General features: G+C 40.3%; 1 protein-coding gene across 2 annotated transcripts in view; it reads left to right on the forward strand.

Annotated features, from left to right (window-relative positions):
• Positions 1-1,253: 1,253 nt before the first annotated feature.
• The window catches only part of phactr2 (phosphatase and actin regulator 2), a 34,143-nt gene continuing 20,612 nt past the window's right edge, over positions 1,254-14,784 (forward strand). Inside the window, exon 1 of one of the 2 annotated variants that reach the window (XM_084020813.1) lies at positions 1,254-1,492. In XM_084020813.1, the coding sequence (XP_083876939.1) occupies positions 1,351-1,492 (142 nt within the window). In that variant the 5' untranslated portion in view covers positions 1,254-1,350. Of the gene's footprint in view, positions 1,493-7,763; positions 7,853-14,784 lie in introns of those variants that run through there. The other variant, XM_084020815.1, reaches the window with a different exon arrangement.

Here is a 14,784-nt window from a genome sequence, read left to right on the forward strand (position 1 = left end):
GGATCTGAAGCCACAGTGAAGCCTAGTTTAGATCAGGCCTTTTAGTCTATAATAATAATAATAATAATAATAATAATAATAATAATAATAATAATAATATTAATAATATTAATAATAACAACAATAATAATAATAACAATAATAATAATACCAATAATAAAAATAATAACAATAACATGAAACAATAATAATAATAATAGCTCTGAATGTTAACATCTGTTATTTAATTATTGTAATCTGCTTCATTCCACGCGACCCTGAATACAGGATAAGCGGTAGACAATGGATGGATGGATGCTTCATTCCAACATCAAACTCATCAAACCAAAAAGTTCTGGTGTCCCGAAAAGGACACCAGTGTGAGAGCTCTGTCCTTTTGATCACCTCTAGGTGTAAAGTATGAGAAGAGCTTTGGGTGTCAACATATGGAGAGCAAAATAGCTCTACCAGAGTGGTGATTTAGCGACCTCTAACGCGTAAAAGCTGCATCCACTTAGCTCCGTCTATTTGCAATATTACGATTTGCCATTGCGTAACTTTTTTTTTTCTCCCTCCCTCTTTCTTCTTCTTCTTTTTTTTTTTTTTTTTACAAGGGAACTCTCTTAGCAGAAGTTCTCAATTGTGTCTGTCTAAATAATGACAAAAAATAATGCTGTTATTCCTCTATAAGTGTTTCATTCCAAGCAGAGCGGCAGGGCTGGGGGCTCCTAGAGAGAAACTTTCTCTGCATCCAGATACTTCAATGAACGCTCTGTTTTTGTTGGGGAACAGCTGAAGCCGTCTTCACTTCCTGAAGATAATGCCCTGACATTAATTAAACCACCCACATCAGGGGCCTATATGTATTAATAATATTGATTTATTTCATGCAAGCACAATAAAAAAAGACAATGAAGTAATGTGAAGCAAATTGATATATACAGCCAAGGTAACCCTTACATTTCTGTATTTATTTTAATGAGAATATCCTACAGTCGTGTTCGCCAATGTGACCTTTAGCCTCCACAAACGTATTAACTAAACATTTTACAGCAGGGACACTATTTGAGCTTTCCCTTTCTCACATTGTAAAGAACACTCAGTCAGATAGGCATGCAGCCACCAATATCCCTCACAGGTCTTTACTATGTTGTCAGATCACATTTTTAACAGTCATTATATAAGCAACCTGTTTTTCAGAGACAGTGGGCGTTAACAAACACATGCCCACACACACATGGTTTGTCTGCTGCAGAGGAAAAGTTTGAGTGAGTGAAAGGAGGAGGAGGCGGACTGCTGCTGATGGTAATGAGTTTTTTTTTTTGTCTCTTTTCTTCCTGACACTGAATCTGCCACCCCAATCCAGCGACCATGGAAGATGAGGAGGAGGGGGACTCCCACCCAGAGATGAAGCATTTTTTTCTGCTTTGGCCTCGCCCCAGGTTCCGCTCCCAGAGTGATGCATCCGGATTTCGCTCCAGAGTGCTGTTCAGGCTTCGGGGATGCCGCTCAGGTAGGATGAGCCACAACAAAATAGAACTACAAGGCCCTATAAAGTTAGCCTCATTATGCTTTTTTTTATTCATTCAAATTCATTTTCAGCTGAGACATCAGAACTAAACTGTCTGCCTTTACAAAGAATGTAAAATATCTCAAAGTTATTTTGGTGTAGCAAGTTATACTAGTTCTTCCTTGTCAGACGACATCTCTATATTAATAAAGGAGCTGTGGTTTCCTGTACTTCTACGCAGCAAGACCTTCACTCCTCTGTTGCTTTCACATTTTGCTCTGGACAGAATACAAAAATACCTTTCTTTTCTCTCTTTATTCATACTCTCATTTATAATGTTGTCACCCATGTTTCACGATTTATTCCTGAACACTGTAACACTGAATCTCAAGTAATTTACTTTTTCATCTTTAATATTGAAGTTCATCATTAAAAAAAACAATAATTAATTGCATCAACATTCACTCCTTTACTATGACATACTTATCCAAATCATCAGGTGCCACCACACCAGTCACACAATGGGTTGAATGGAGAAGGTGGGTGATTACACTTGAAGCATTAGATAGTATGCAAACAATAATTCAGTGTACTTATATCTGTACTCAGATGTTGTTTTTTTTCTGTAGGTTAAGTATCAAAAAGTTGTAAAAGAAAAACATAAAAAATAAATTGCTTCATTGGCATTGTTAGACTTTGGCCACAGTGTTAACCAACCGTGCATCCTCAGCGTCTCACTGACAGTCAGTGTCTGTGATGTCAGTGTCACAGTTTAACTGCTTGCATCCGTTGCTGTTGAGCTCTAACAGGCTTATACATCGCTTCAGCGGCTAACCACTTCCTATCAGCCTTCAGATTCAAGCCTGCAGCGGTGTTCACATACCTATACCTACTCTGAGATATACTGCTGATACTCATTTCTTATTACTTATTCTTCTTCTTATTAAACTGCTTTTCCACAAGGGCAGTCATGCTCTGTAGTCTGATAAATTGATTTTGAAATTACAGCAATACCCACATTATAAGTTGCAGTTATCTCGCTCATCTCCACAGGAAGTGTTCTGTTTTTTTTTCATGGTTAGGTTGTAATTACAGGAAATGATCGTGAGTGGAACAGTTAGGAAATTAGATGTCCAAAGTTGTTTATGTCTCTTGTCAGTTCGGGTTTCGAGCTTCATGGTTTAAACTGTCGGAGAGCAACTTGGCTTCGCTTGAAAATTAAACTCTATGTTGATTGTTTGATATACAGTCCTCACATTATCTGTTTTCTTGAATATGTTTTTTTTTTAATCATCCTGATATGTAGTATGGATTCAAAATATAATTTTAAAATTGGACAAATTGAACTTAATCCACAAAAAACACCAATTCATGAATCTCCATTGTGCTGTGCTCAGTAAAACGAACAGTTTGTAAATCAAGCAACAGGGGGAGCCAAATTACCTTTTCACATATTTCCCGAAGAACCATGTGCATTAAAATGGCACCTCACACATTTGTATGGAGACGGTAGGACAGAGGGAGAGCAAATATAACATAAATAAAATAGTACATGAATTACAGCATCCTTTTTAAACATAGATATTTCTCTTGCTGGATGAAGATCCATTCTGTCGAAAAGCTAAATGTGTGTTAAATTAGTAATCATGTATAATTTTTAATGCTAGATATTTTTTGACGAGAATATGATACGTTAATGTGTGTCTGTATATGAACTTGTGCACTTGTATATGGGTTTGTGAAGAAAAAAAATCAATCTGGGATAATGTGCAGGCTGAGATGCTCTTTGCTATCTGTTGTAAATGGCATGCTGTCCTCCGGATGGGCTCTGCATCGCTCGTGTAATTACACAGGCAGATAAGAAGAAGAGAAAAGAGGGATGAAGAGAAAATGGGGTGAAAAAGAGAGGAGAAAAAATGAAAAGAGATAGAAATGATAAATCAACATAAAAGAGAAGAGTAAGGAACAAAAAGAGGTGAGGGGAAGAGAGTCAATGAGAAATAAGATGAGACAGTTTGATGGGGGATGAGGGAAAATGGTGAAAAAAACAATGAGAGGAGGAGATGCAAGGAAAGGATGATTAAGGGGGAGGAGAGGACAGCTGAAAGGCCAAAGAGAAGAAGAAGACAACGAAGGAGTGCCAGCTTGCTGGTACACTCTGCTCCTTGCAGGCACTCTCTTGAAATAACATTGATTACAGACCCTCTTAGTCCGCAATAACTACTTGTTAAATGTCCTGTAATGCAGAGAGCAGCTCTTCCTCCTTCACTGCCCACACACAGTCTCTCCTCAGCCATTGTTGCAGCTGCTGTAACAGCCACCAACATACCCAAAAAGCTCATCATTTAAGGCATATCCACAATAGCATCCTCACATTATCAGCACCCTCAGCTGTTGCTTGAGAATCTCAACTTGAAGGTGTAATTATCGAGGTATATGCATATAATAACTTCTATTAGCACTTGAATTCATTAATAAAATCCCTGATAAGAGGTTGATTAATTGTGCAAACCAATTAATTGGCCCAATAGGAGGTTTTAAGAATTCCAAGAGTGGCTGATGGCTGCACAGTCACCAAAAGTGAAACTTATTTTCTTTTAGAAATAAATTCTCCACTCCATGAGAAAGAATGTCAAAGAATTATCTGGAGAAATCTTATCCCCAAGAGATGACATGTGTTTTTGTTAAAGTCGCAAAAGAGTATGACTCATTTCCATCAGAAGCAAAGGAGCAAAGTGTAGAAACACAAAGACTGCAGCGCCGGGAGTTCGAGGTAGATATGGCTCAACGAACCATCAGATTTTCACACTGAGAGAGTCGTTTCTTCCAATTGACATTTAACAATCTTCTTCTTTTAATTAAGACTGTAGTCTTAACCACATGGTCATCATTGTAGCCATGACGAGGAAGATCCCCGATAGCACAATGTTTCCTCATCCAAAACCTAACCCTTAACCACAGTGGTGTCCGATCATACAAGGCGTTTTCAGCATTAATGTGTTTGGAGGTCACAGAGCGGTGCGTCTTTGTGTTGTGCTAAAGTGGGAATTATAAACCGATTGTGTCATCTAATTTGGAGCACTTGTTGGCCTGGAGCTACAGGACACCATGATACTGGCAGGCCAACAGGTGAGTGTAATCCAACCGGCTGATTGCATGATGACACAACATGTCTTGATTTTCATTGTCTTCTTGAAAAGGCCTATATTTGAACAGAACTGACTTTTGGGTCTTTCTTCTTCGTCTAATCGCACTCAGTGTTGAATGTGATTGCCTCCGCCTGGTTTTGGGTGGATTGTATGTGTTTTTCTCAAATTTAAAGGGGAGAAAGGTTTCTTTTTAAAACAGCTGACCTCTTGAAGTTCTGCCACTTTCATGTTGTGTGTGTGTGTGTGTGTGTGTGTGTGTGTGTGTGTGTGTGTGTGTGTGTGTGTGTGGGCGTTTTTGGAGTCGATGAGCCAGCTGTTTTTCTTCTCTGACTTTCATTAGACGGCATCAAAAAGTCTCACTTTCTCCGTTGCTCCCCTCCTTCCATCCGTCTATCATTAACTCCGTGTGGTTACCTGCTAAGCCTTTAATTCTATTAATGTTTGTTGATGTTAACGCTGCACAGCCTGAAATACTAATAATGCTGCATACGTTCATGATGGAATTTTAAAGGTACAATATGTAAGAAATCTAAAGCAACTAGCCGTAAAATCATCTTCATACGTCATAGAGACTCAGGAATTATGATCATATAACATACTGAACTTACCAACAACAACAGTACAGCCAAAATATTAGTAGAGTCTCAGCTGCCGAGCAACCACGGGTTGCCAGTTTCGACTGAGCTACAATGGCAGAGGCAACGAAACCCAAAAGAGCTCATTATGATTCACAAAAACGCCAAGATAAAAACCGAGGCAAAGCGAGGGTCTATATAGGGGATGCATTTGAACGGTGGAGACAGTTGAAAGCTGAGAGGAATTTGAAATCGGATGCAGAATTGGCTACTCTTCTCCTAGACAGGTAAATTGAGCTTGGCTAACTAAGTTAGCATCATAGCTTGACGGGGATGGACATTTCGAATACTTTGAACTGTCGAGTAACAACGTTGTTCATTTCGATCATAGAAAGAAACGTTAGCAGCACAGCTAACGCTAGCAGCATTAGCACTGTCCTGTTCCGGGCATCCGGCATCCGGCCGGACGTCGGCTGGACGCTAGCAGCATTGACGGAGGATATGTCAACAGCTCTGGCAACCTCGAGTCTGGAGGGGAGGGGGTGGAGGTGGAGGCCGATACAACTAGCAGTGTTTTGAATTTGAGTGTAGTACCGTTTTGGCCACATTCTTACATATGGCGCCTTTAATGAACACTTAGAATCGCTGGGTTGATTTTTACATAACACAGAGTAATACAATAAAAGAGGAGGAGTTACAAGGGAGGAAAATAAAATCAAACAGGAAAACTAGATCCTTTACACAGTAATGATCATGATAGCAGCTGCACTATAGTCAATGAAGTGATGGTTGTGTGGATGTTCTCAGTCTAATTAACTTGTGTTTACATTAGCTTACATACACAGTAACGCAAGTCTCTTCAGTCCACCGTGTCTTTTTTTTAATGTCCTGCTCCACCTATTCTTTTCACAGGAACGTTAAGAGATATGTTAAATAAAGAACAAGGAAATTAAAAATCAATATGCAGACACACATACACGGATGGCAGTCTGGTGTTACAGAATGAGCTGCAGCATCAGTCAGTGGCATAGATGACATATTTACCGGCTTGAGTGACTCTTCACAACACTCGTGAGAGAAAATGTCATCTATCTGCCTCTCCTACCTCCTCGAACTCCATATCTTTCATTTATTTATATCCATCTTGGAGTTTACATTGATCTATTTCATATTTTAAATATTAGTGATGTTGTGTTTTATGATCCATGGGTTTAATCTCTACACACTGTGGTATAGTGGTCTTCAGGTATCCGTTCAGCAGGATTTAAAGTCCCCGAAAAACTTAATTCAAATCCCAATTAATTCTCCTGAATATTAAATATTGTGACACTAAGAGATTATTATTTGTAGAGAGACTCAAAAACCCAACCCAACAAAATCTGTATGTGGAACTAAAAATGTTCGAACTTTGGCAGAATATTGAGTCATCACTCATAGTAGGAAGCTGATTGTATAGTTTTTAAATAGTTTTCAGGACCTTTAACAAAAGAAACCAAGTTATGTATTGTTAAGATGAAAATTTAACCTGAGTTATATTTGCGATTTAAAATTAAAATAAGGTAAAATTGCTTTGTTAAATATCATGAGGTACCGATCTTCGTGGCGGCAATAAAGCTATAACCATAGAAATAGAATATGAGTAGAATGGATGATAGCAGGTTGATCAGTGTGGTGGCCATGTTAATGTGTACCATTGCCCTTGTGGCTGATGTAACAGGCAAACTTTCGTATGAAGTATAACATTTATAATTAGCTGAACAGTGTGCTGGTGGCCAGTGTCTGGCTCAAACAGCCTCATTGTTACAGACGGGCAAGCTATGGAGCTAACTAGCCGGTCATCCATCTCTGCAAACTGACGTGTTGGCATGGTAACAACTAACAACAAGTCAAATAATCACCGGGGGAAAGTTCAATATCTTCTCCTACTCTATTTCTACGCCTAAAACATTCAAATAATCCCAGTAGCTGAACATGTCACTGACACATTAGACTTACATATAACAAACATGGCTTCTGTTTACCGCCAATCTCTCGTATTGATTATGTGAGATCTGTTAATATCTGGTGTCTGCAATAAAACTGTGAAGAACAGTGCAACGAGGGAAAGTAAACACACTAAACACACAGCACACACCTGCGTATTCGATGTCCCTTCCGTTTCCCTTCTCCCCTCCTCTCCTTATCACCTACGTCACTGTGGGACCTCAACAGAGTAGGCAGAGGGGGAAAAAAATGGGTGAGACTGGAGCCAGACAGCAGCCGGAGGAAGGAGGAAAAACTTGACAGGCGGGGAGATGGAGATGAATGCGGTGGGACACGCAGATTGGGAGGGAGAATGAGGAACTGAGATGGAAACAAACATTAACTTTTAATGGTCTTGATTGGAGTGAGGAGGGGGGGACAGATGAAGTGGGAGGAGGGGCGAGTGAGGAGCAGACAGCCGAGAGAGAGGACGTAGACAGCGAGGGAGAGGGAAGGGGAGGGGAAAGAGAAGAGGAGAAGAAGGGAGTCGGTGAGAAAGGGAGGAGGGGAGAGTCAGTAGGGGAGGGAGGGAGGCAGAGTGGTGGTGTGTCGGGAAGAGGCAAGGATCAATTCACACTGCTGATAATCCTCCCTGGGTCAAGTCATGGAACATGACGGTGAGTTTCCTCCTCGTAGAACCGGCTGCATCTTTCTCTTTCTGTGTTTATGTGTGGTCCAGGGTCTCATTGACTTTCTGTCTGTGTTAATGTGACACAGATACTGTCTCTTGTCTCGTTTGTCACCTGTTAGTTAGCGATTGCTTTACGCGCAGGCACAGTAAATCCTCAGCCTCGATGACACGAGGTCAAACCAGCCTGCTTACAATGTTTAGTTCGCAGGTCGGTGCACATTAATCGGTATAGTGTTTTGCAACATGATACGTGTATGGCTTTCTGACCATTGTCCGAAATCATGTGGCTGGCAGATTTTTCTAATTATCCTTTGATTTGATTCCTAAATCTAAAATAACATGTCCCATATAGCAATGCCAGCAACAACACGGCCATGCATTATGTACAGGAACGCTACTTTAAAGACACAAACAACAACACTGTGCAATATTAATAAGATGCTACTGCTACAAGTAGAACACTTAATAACATTAAGGTTGGCCGTGTCTTCACTTAACCAGGCTTCTGGTGCGCTGTGGCAGGGAATGATTATTATGTATTATGTGCTTGATTTTAAAAGCAATCATTGCTCAGCCCACAGTTGCACTGTAGCATTATAATTTCTTCTATGACTAAGACAAAGCAATGACTTTTCCGTATTGCCATTATTTCTGCAGGGGAAAGAAAAGGCCCATAATTCCAGGTGGGCTTGGCTGGTGGCCATCTTGGGTGTATTAGACTAAATGACAATGATACGTTGGTGCATTGCTTGGTGTGATACTCTGCTGGAGGATGAAGGCAGTCTATACCGGGCCTATGTTATCTAATATAGTTTAATTATTGTTTGCAGAGGTTGTCAAAACACATCACGGAGTTTAATCAGCTAAAGCCCCTGTTGCTTGTGTTGATAAGGAAAGAACGGCATTTAAAGCAGAGATGATATTTAGATTCTGTTGTGTTGTCTGATTGTGTGTGTGTTGTTGTTGTTCATGGGTACATGACAAATTATCACTGTCAGCATTTTGCAAGTCAAAGCAGCATATGATTGTGCACACGTGCATATGCATGTAACATGATGCACCTGTGTGTGTGTGTGTGTGTGTGTGTGTGTTTGTACATGTGTCAGGTTTTGTGTCAGAGTTCACTGGGGAGACAATGTAAGGTGAGGCGTATTTCCATGTGGCCATTTGATTAAACACATTCACCGTTGGTAACTGGAGACTGTGGACACATTTGTCACGATCTCCGTCTCATCGAAGCTCCTCAGCTCTTTGCACACCCACCTCCAAGGAGACTCCAAGGCACCCTCTTTGAGAAAAAGAAGGTTACTCCTAATTTCAGTTGACATATGCCAGTGTCCGTTTTGCCATTTGTAACAGTCTTTAGATATGGCTGTTTATCTTTCTCTCACACACTCATTTCATTTCATGTGAGGCCATCATGGTAAAACAACACTTCTAGCTTCTTCTATCTCGGCAGATGGATCTACTTTGACGAGTAAGTCTGTACAACTCACTCAAATATCCTCATATAGTGATTTTACCAAATGATCATCTTAGTGGGGAACACGTTGTATTGTATCATGTTGTATATTATCAAGGCTGGTAATTCTTCACATGCCCCATTCATTTGGTGGTTCTTGTTTACAGTCGTACAGTTGCTGTAAATACGGGACCAATGTGTCAAAACTGGCACCAGACCTCATGAGCTGCGCTCCAGTAACAGACCTCAGTCAGTAAAATCTAGCTGGGTGTTGCCCAAAGCGATCATCTCCAACCAGCGGCGGTCTACTTTAAAACCACGTCGAGTCTCCACAAGAGTCATAATGTCCTGACTAACAGCCGCAAGTCACAACTGGGCAAACATGACTGATGTGCTTAGGACGGCAGTTTTTGTGATCGACTGTAAACCTGTACAGTACAGAGATGGGACGATGCAGGGGTTCAACGTGGATCGCAATTAAAAAAACACAATGAGTTGATCTTGGTGAACAATAAACGTATTTGTTTCTTAACACAACTGAACGTGATACCAGTGTGATTTTTGCCATTTCAAGAGGTTTAAGCATATTTTGATGATTATTGGGATAATATGAATCACAATTATTTGGGCCTGACATTTTCAAATTGTCCCATGATCCATCTGGCTGCTGTTTGATTTTTACATTCAGTGTCCTCTGATCACCTCAAAGCACACACTACTAAAGCACAGCCATGGCTTGGGTTTTCCTCATGTGTAAATGTGTCTTTTACATTTTCCTTCTGCTGTGGCCTTTATTCTACAGTTATTATTATTATTATTATTACCATATCAATCTGTCCTCCAGCTCTTTCTGTCCCTCTGTCTCTCTTTCACTGTCTCTCCGGGGCTCGTTTTATCTCAAGCTCCCTGGCTGCCTGTCTGGCAGGATGTCAACTATTGATTTATACAGGCAACATTTTAGCTATGATGGCAGCTCATGGGTTGCACCAAACAGAATACAACAAACAGGAGATCAGGTTTCAGACAAGCTGACTGGCATATGTGAAGAAGAGAAATGACAGTAGCCACTACTGCAATAAAATACTTTATGAAGATGGAGAGAAGGGACAGTTATGATTGTAAGAAGGAATGATTGAATATTTGTTGGTCTTACATACTGTATACAGACTTCCTTTCACTGCAGTTGATCATGTGCAGGAACTGGATCATCGATTAAGTTACAATTTTGGATTACTATCAGCAACCACAGCCACAAGCATTCTAATTCCTGCACACAGATGAGCGTTAAACGTCAGTGTTTTTTATTTGGTGGCCACACTGCAAAAACGCCAAGAAAGTCAGGCCTGTTTAAAGTCGAGGTCGTTCTGGGATGACATTTCCATGTTAAAGAAAAAAATATGAATCTTACATAGTTCTCAATAACATTAATATTCATGATCTTTTCTGCGAAGGTTTGATTACACCCAACTGGAGAATTAGTGGCTCCATTTGTTTTGTCATTTGCGTAACAGCAAGGTGAGGAAATGAGCATGAACTCATGATTTCTGTTGCAGATTCTGGATGGAAGCAACAGGAAGAAACTCATTTTGAACCATTTTGCAAAATCATATGTATTTGGAATTTGTTGGAAAGTTCAGCTCTGATTTAAGAAGAATAAGTAGTTCTGCTCAGCTCAGCTTAGTTTGCTTGTATATAAGAGCGCCTCGCTGAGTCACCCTTGATTGTTCTAAAAGAAATGTGGTCTAACCTCACACACCAGTTTGGATTCAAGCATAATAGGGAAATGTACTACTCTCAGATAGGCAACTTGTGCTACTTTTCTTTTTTTAGACAATCGATGAACAGTCATGAATGCACAAATTCATTTTAAAACTGGCTCACATGAGAATGACACACATGCACATATGAGTCCCTGTCCTTTGACTATGACAGTATTAAGAGACTGGCAGTAACTGAGTTTAATAAATAAATAAAGGGGAGGGGTGAAAGGCTCTGAAAAGTAGCACTTAAACAATTATTACCTCCTTGTTCCGCTGAGGCTACTACTTAATATTTGATGACTCCTTTCCTTTCTTCTGGCCCTTCTCCTCCTCCTGCTCTCCGTCTTTCCTTTTGCTGTTCCGGTCAATGAAAAGGTCAGCCTCCCTCAGTTGATCTCTGTTATTTAGTGTCAGGACAAACGGGACCCGGTTCCTGAAAAGTCCCACTTTTGACATACAAATTCCAATCCCTCACAGTGGGTGTCGTCTCGACTTTCAGTATATTCTCGAAGATCTCCGTTTTTTATTCTTGCACAGATTTACAGTAAGAGCATTGGATTGATCTAAAGCCAATCCAGGGGGAGCTTTTCCTTGATCTGTAATTGACACAGAGGAATAAAGAGTTTGAAGCAGTGGTAGCGAGAAGGGTCAATAGTGACATTGTGACGAGAAATTCCCAAAGAAAAGATTTGTTCACGATCAAACATTATCTCTATCTTTAGGGTTTCTGTTGGAAAAGACTTTCTCGGCCTCCCTTTTTCACATGGATACGTGGTCATCAGGTCAATATGTTAAAGTAAACCTGAAATACAAGGACTACAACTGAGTCCATCGGAAATAAGCATCTATTAAAAGGTGGTAGTCATTTCTACCCTTTTAGAGGAACACATTGAAGAAGACTTGGACATTATTGAAAGTAATATTATATAGGAATTTAACACAGACAAAAATATGAACACACTGAGGCTTCTGGGTTCTATTCAGTTATATTATATATTATATTCAGAGTCAAATCAGTTAAGGTGTTGTATTGCCGCGAGCTTAGGGTGTCTGTGTGTGTGTGTGTGTTGACAGGAAAAAATCTGGTGTTTATTTTTAAGCAGATGGAGTGTTAAATGTAATGTGCACCCCCAGGGGTAAAACTGTCCTGCAGCCAGGTGAACATAAAACATACAATAAAAATATGTAAAAATTTAAATTAATTACATAAGCTGATGTACAAATGTGCACGCCAATGAAAGCACAGCATTAAACTTGAAGTGCATGCAACTCAATCATCAATTGGTGATCATCACTCCTCTATATGGAAAATTGATCGTCCTTTAAATCCAAAAAGTTGACGGCAAAAAGGACAAAAATCATTTCTCACCCTGTTTGACCCGTCGTTTGATTTCAATCCGACTGTCAGCGCCACGGTATTTTCCACTGTCCTTTAACACACGGGCAGCATCCAACAAATTCAGTATGCGCCGCTAATACATCAAGTTAATGACATTACCTCTCCCAGTCAATACTAATGCAGTCACTTTCCTCTGTTAACTTTACTAAGTACTTCCATCCTCCTGTCCCGTCTTCACTGACTTCCTTCCTGTCTCAATTATCCGCTTCCATCTTATTAGCTAACAACGGCCACGGCGGCTCCCAGGTGTGAAAGGACATCGAGCTACGCGACAAACAAAAGTGGATTTACGTTAGTCTATACTCAGGGTTATGTTTGATGATGTCATAGGAATGTGTGCGTCACATTGTGATGAGAAGATTTAAATCAGCCACACTCGATTGCAGATGACTCAGGTGGCTGTACGCTTACAAAAGAGGTGAATGAGGCTGTGTCCAGCATTTTTAAAAATCGGGTCTGCACACACTTCTGCGGGAGCTGAATGTGCTGCTTCCTTTTGATTGTCCCTTTTTTCCCCGTGTGAACTTGCTTTTTTTGTTGTCGTTTTGTTTATAGTTCACTGCTGGTTTGAATTGTTCTCATTGCAGCAATGCGAGTATGTGCTCTCTTACTTTATGGGATTGTGTACGAGCTTACTGTGTTTGTGGCCTCTTAAGCTTTCATGACTCTGGGTGAAAACGAGGGGTGTGGGCCGTCATCAGTGAACATGGAGAGGAAAAAAACAAAGGTTACTTGATGACAAATCATCTTTAGTCACAAGCCGAGTTGTGCTGCTAACACTAGATGGCAGTCTTGTGCTTAACGGAAAATCATCTCACTTCCAGATCAGACAAGTTTAATTTGGTATGAGTGTGCGAGTGTGTCTGTGTGTGTGTACGTGCATGTGTGTCTGTGTGCTCTGACTGCTGTCTGACTTCACGCTGGGTTCTGAAAGGTGTCAACTGACTGTTTGTTGACAGTGATGATAGATAAGTCTCTCTCTCTCTCTCTCTCTCTCTCTCTCTCTCTCTCTCTCTCTCTCTCTCTCTCTCTCTCTCTCTCTCTCTCTCTCTCTCTCTCTCTCTCTCTCTCTCTCTCTCTCACACACACACACACACACACACACACACACACACACACACACACACACACACACACACACACACACACACACACACACACACACACACACACACACACACACACACACACACACACTTATAGTCAGCTCCCACATTAAAGAGTCTGGGCCAGGAGTGTTTGGCTTGGTTCGCCACAGTGACAAGTGGTGAGAGCTCACATGTCGAACATTACACAGATATTATTTCTTTGTCCCATCAAAGGATTAAAAGGTTGTGCTCACAAACCGTGACAGATTTCTGCCTTTTCTCCCCTTTGACCCGCTCAAAGCTGGATTCAGGGTTCACTGCCATTTTTTTTTAAATAAATCTCCTTCCCAGTAGAGCTTATACTGTACTGACCCTCCTCTGGAGCCACAGACGCTGTCCAGACACAGAGCGTATTTATTCATCGTGGACTGTGAGCTTAATTATTTTGCCACTTTTTTGGCTTTGTTGATTCCCACGTCTGATTCATGTATTTAAAGTGTTTCATTTCAAAGAATCTATCTTCAAAGCAAGGGTTGGACAAAGTGACACGGACACCACTAATGAAGTTCCTCTTTCTTTCTTTCTTTCCACTTCTTACAAGACAAAGGTTTGGGGTCGTAGCGTTCAAGACACACATTAATATTAAAAGGCGTATAAATGGCTTCATAAAGAGATAAATAAATAATTAAATAAAGTAAATAAAACGTGAATCTTGACAATAAAAAAAGGATTCGGCGATTACAGGAAATTAATTTGCAACTATTTTCATAAGCAATTCATCATTAAATGATGTTATGAATTTCAACAATCCCTATTTCCAGCTAATTTCCGCCACAATGTTGAGGACGAGCTGCTTTTATTGGTCACATTAACTTAATATCTTCAATTTTTGGAGTATAGTGTTGAAACAAAACAAGTAATTTGATTGCATCATGTTGGGCTTTGGGAAATTTGTGATGGCCATGTTACACCTCACGCTGAAATTTTGCCGACCAAATGATTAAGAAAATAAGGGATTGTTTCAGGATTACATCACACCTTTTAATTGAACAATCATCATCATCATCTCCGCGTTACTTCTTATCTCTCCTTGCTTCAAGTGATAATGGGCGAGATCTATTTGTGGATCCCTGTGAGATCCACACATTTAAGTCTGCACCACAAACTGCAGTTATACTCTGCACACTCGAGAGCATAGTTTTGCTCTTT

The sequence above is a fragment of the Eutrigla gurnardus genome (assembly GCF_963514095.1).
Source record: "Eutrigla gurnardus genome assembly, chromosome: 11".
NCBI lineage: Eukaryota > Metazoa > Chordata > Actinopteri > Perciformes > Triglidae > Eutrigla > Eutrigla gurnardus.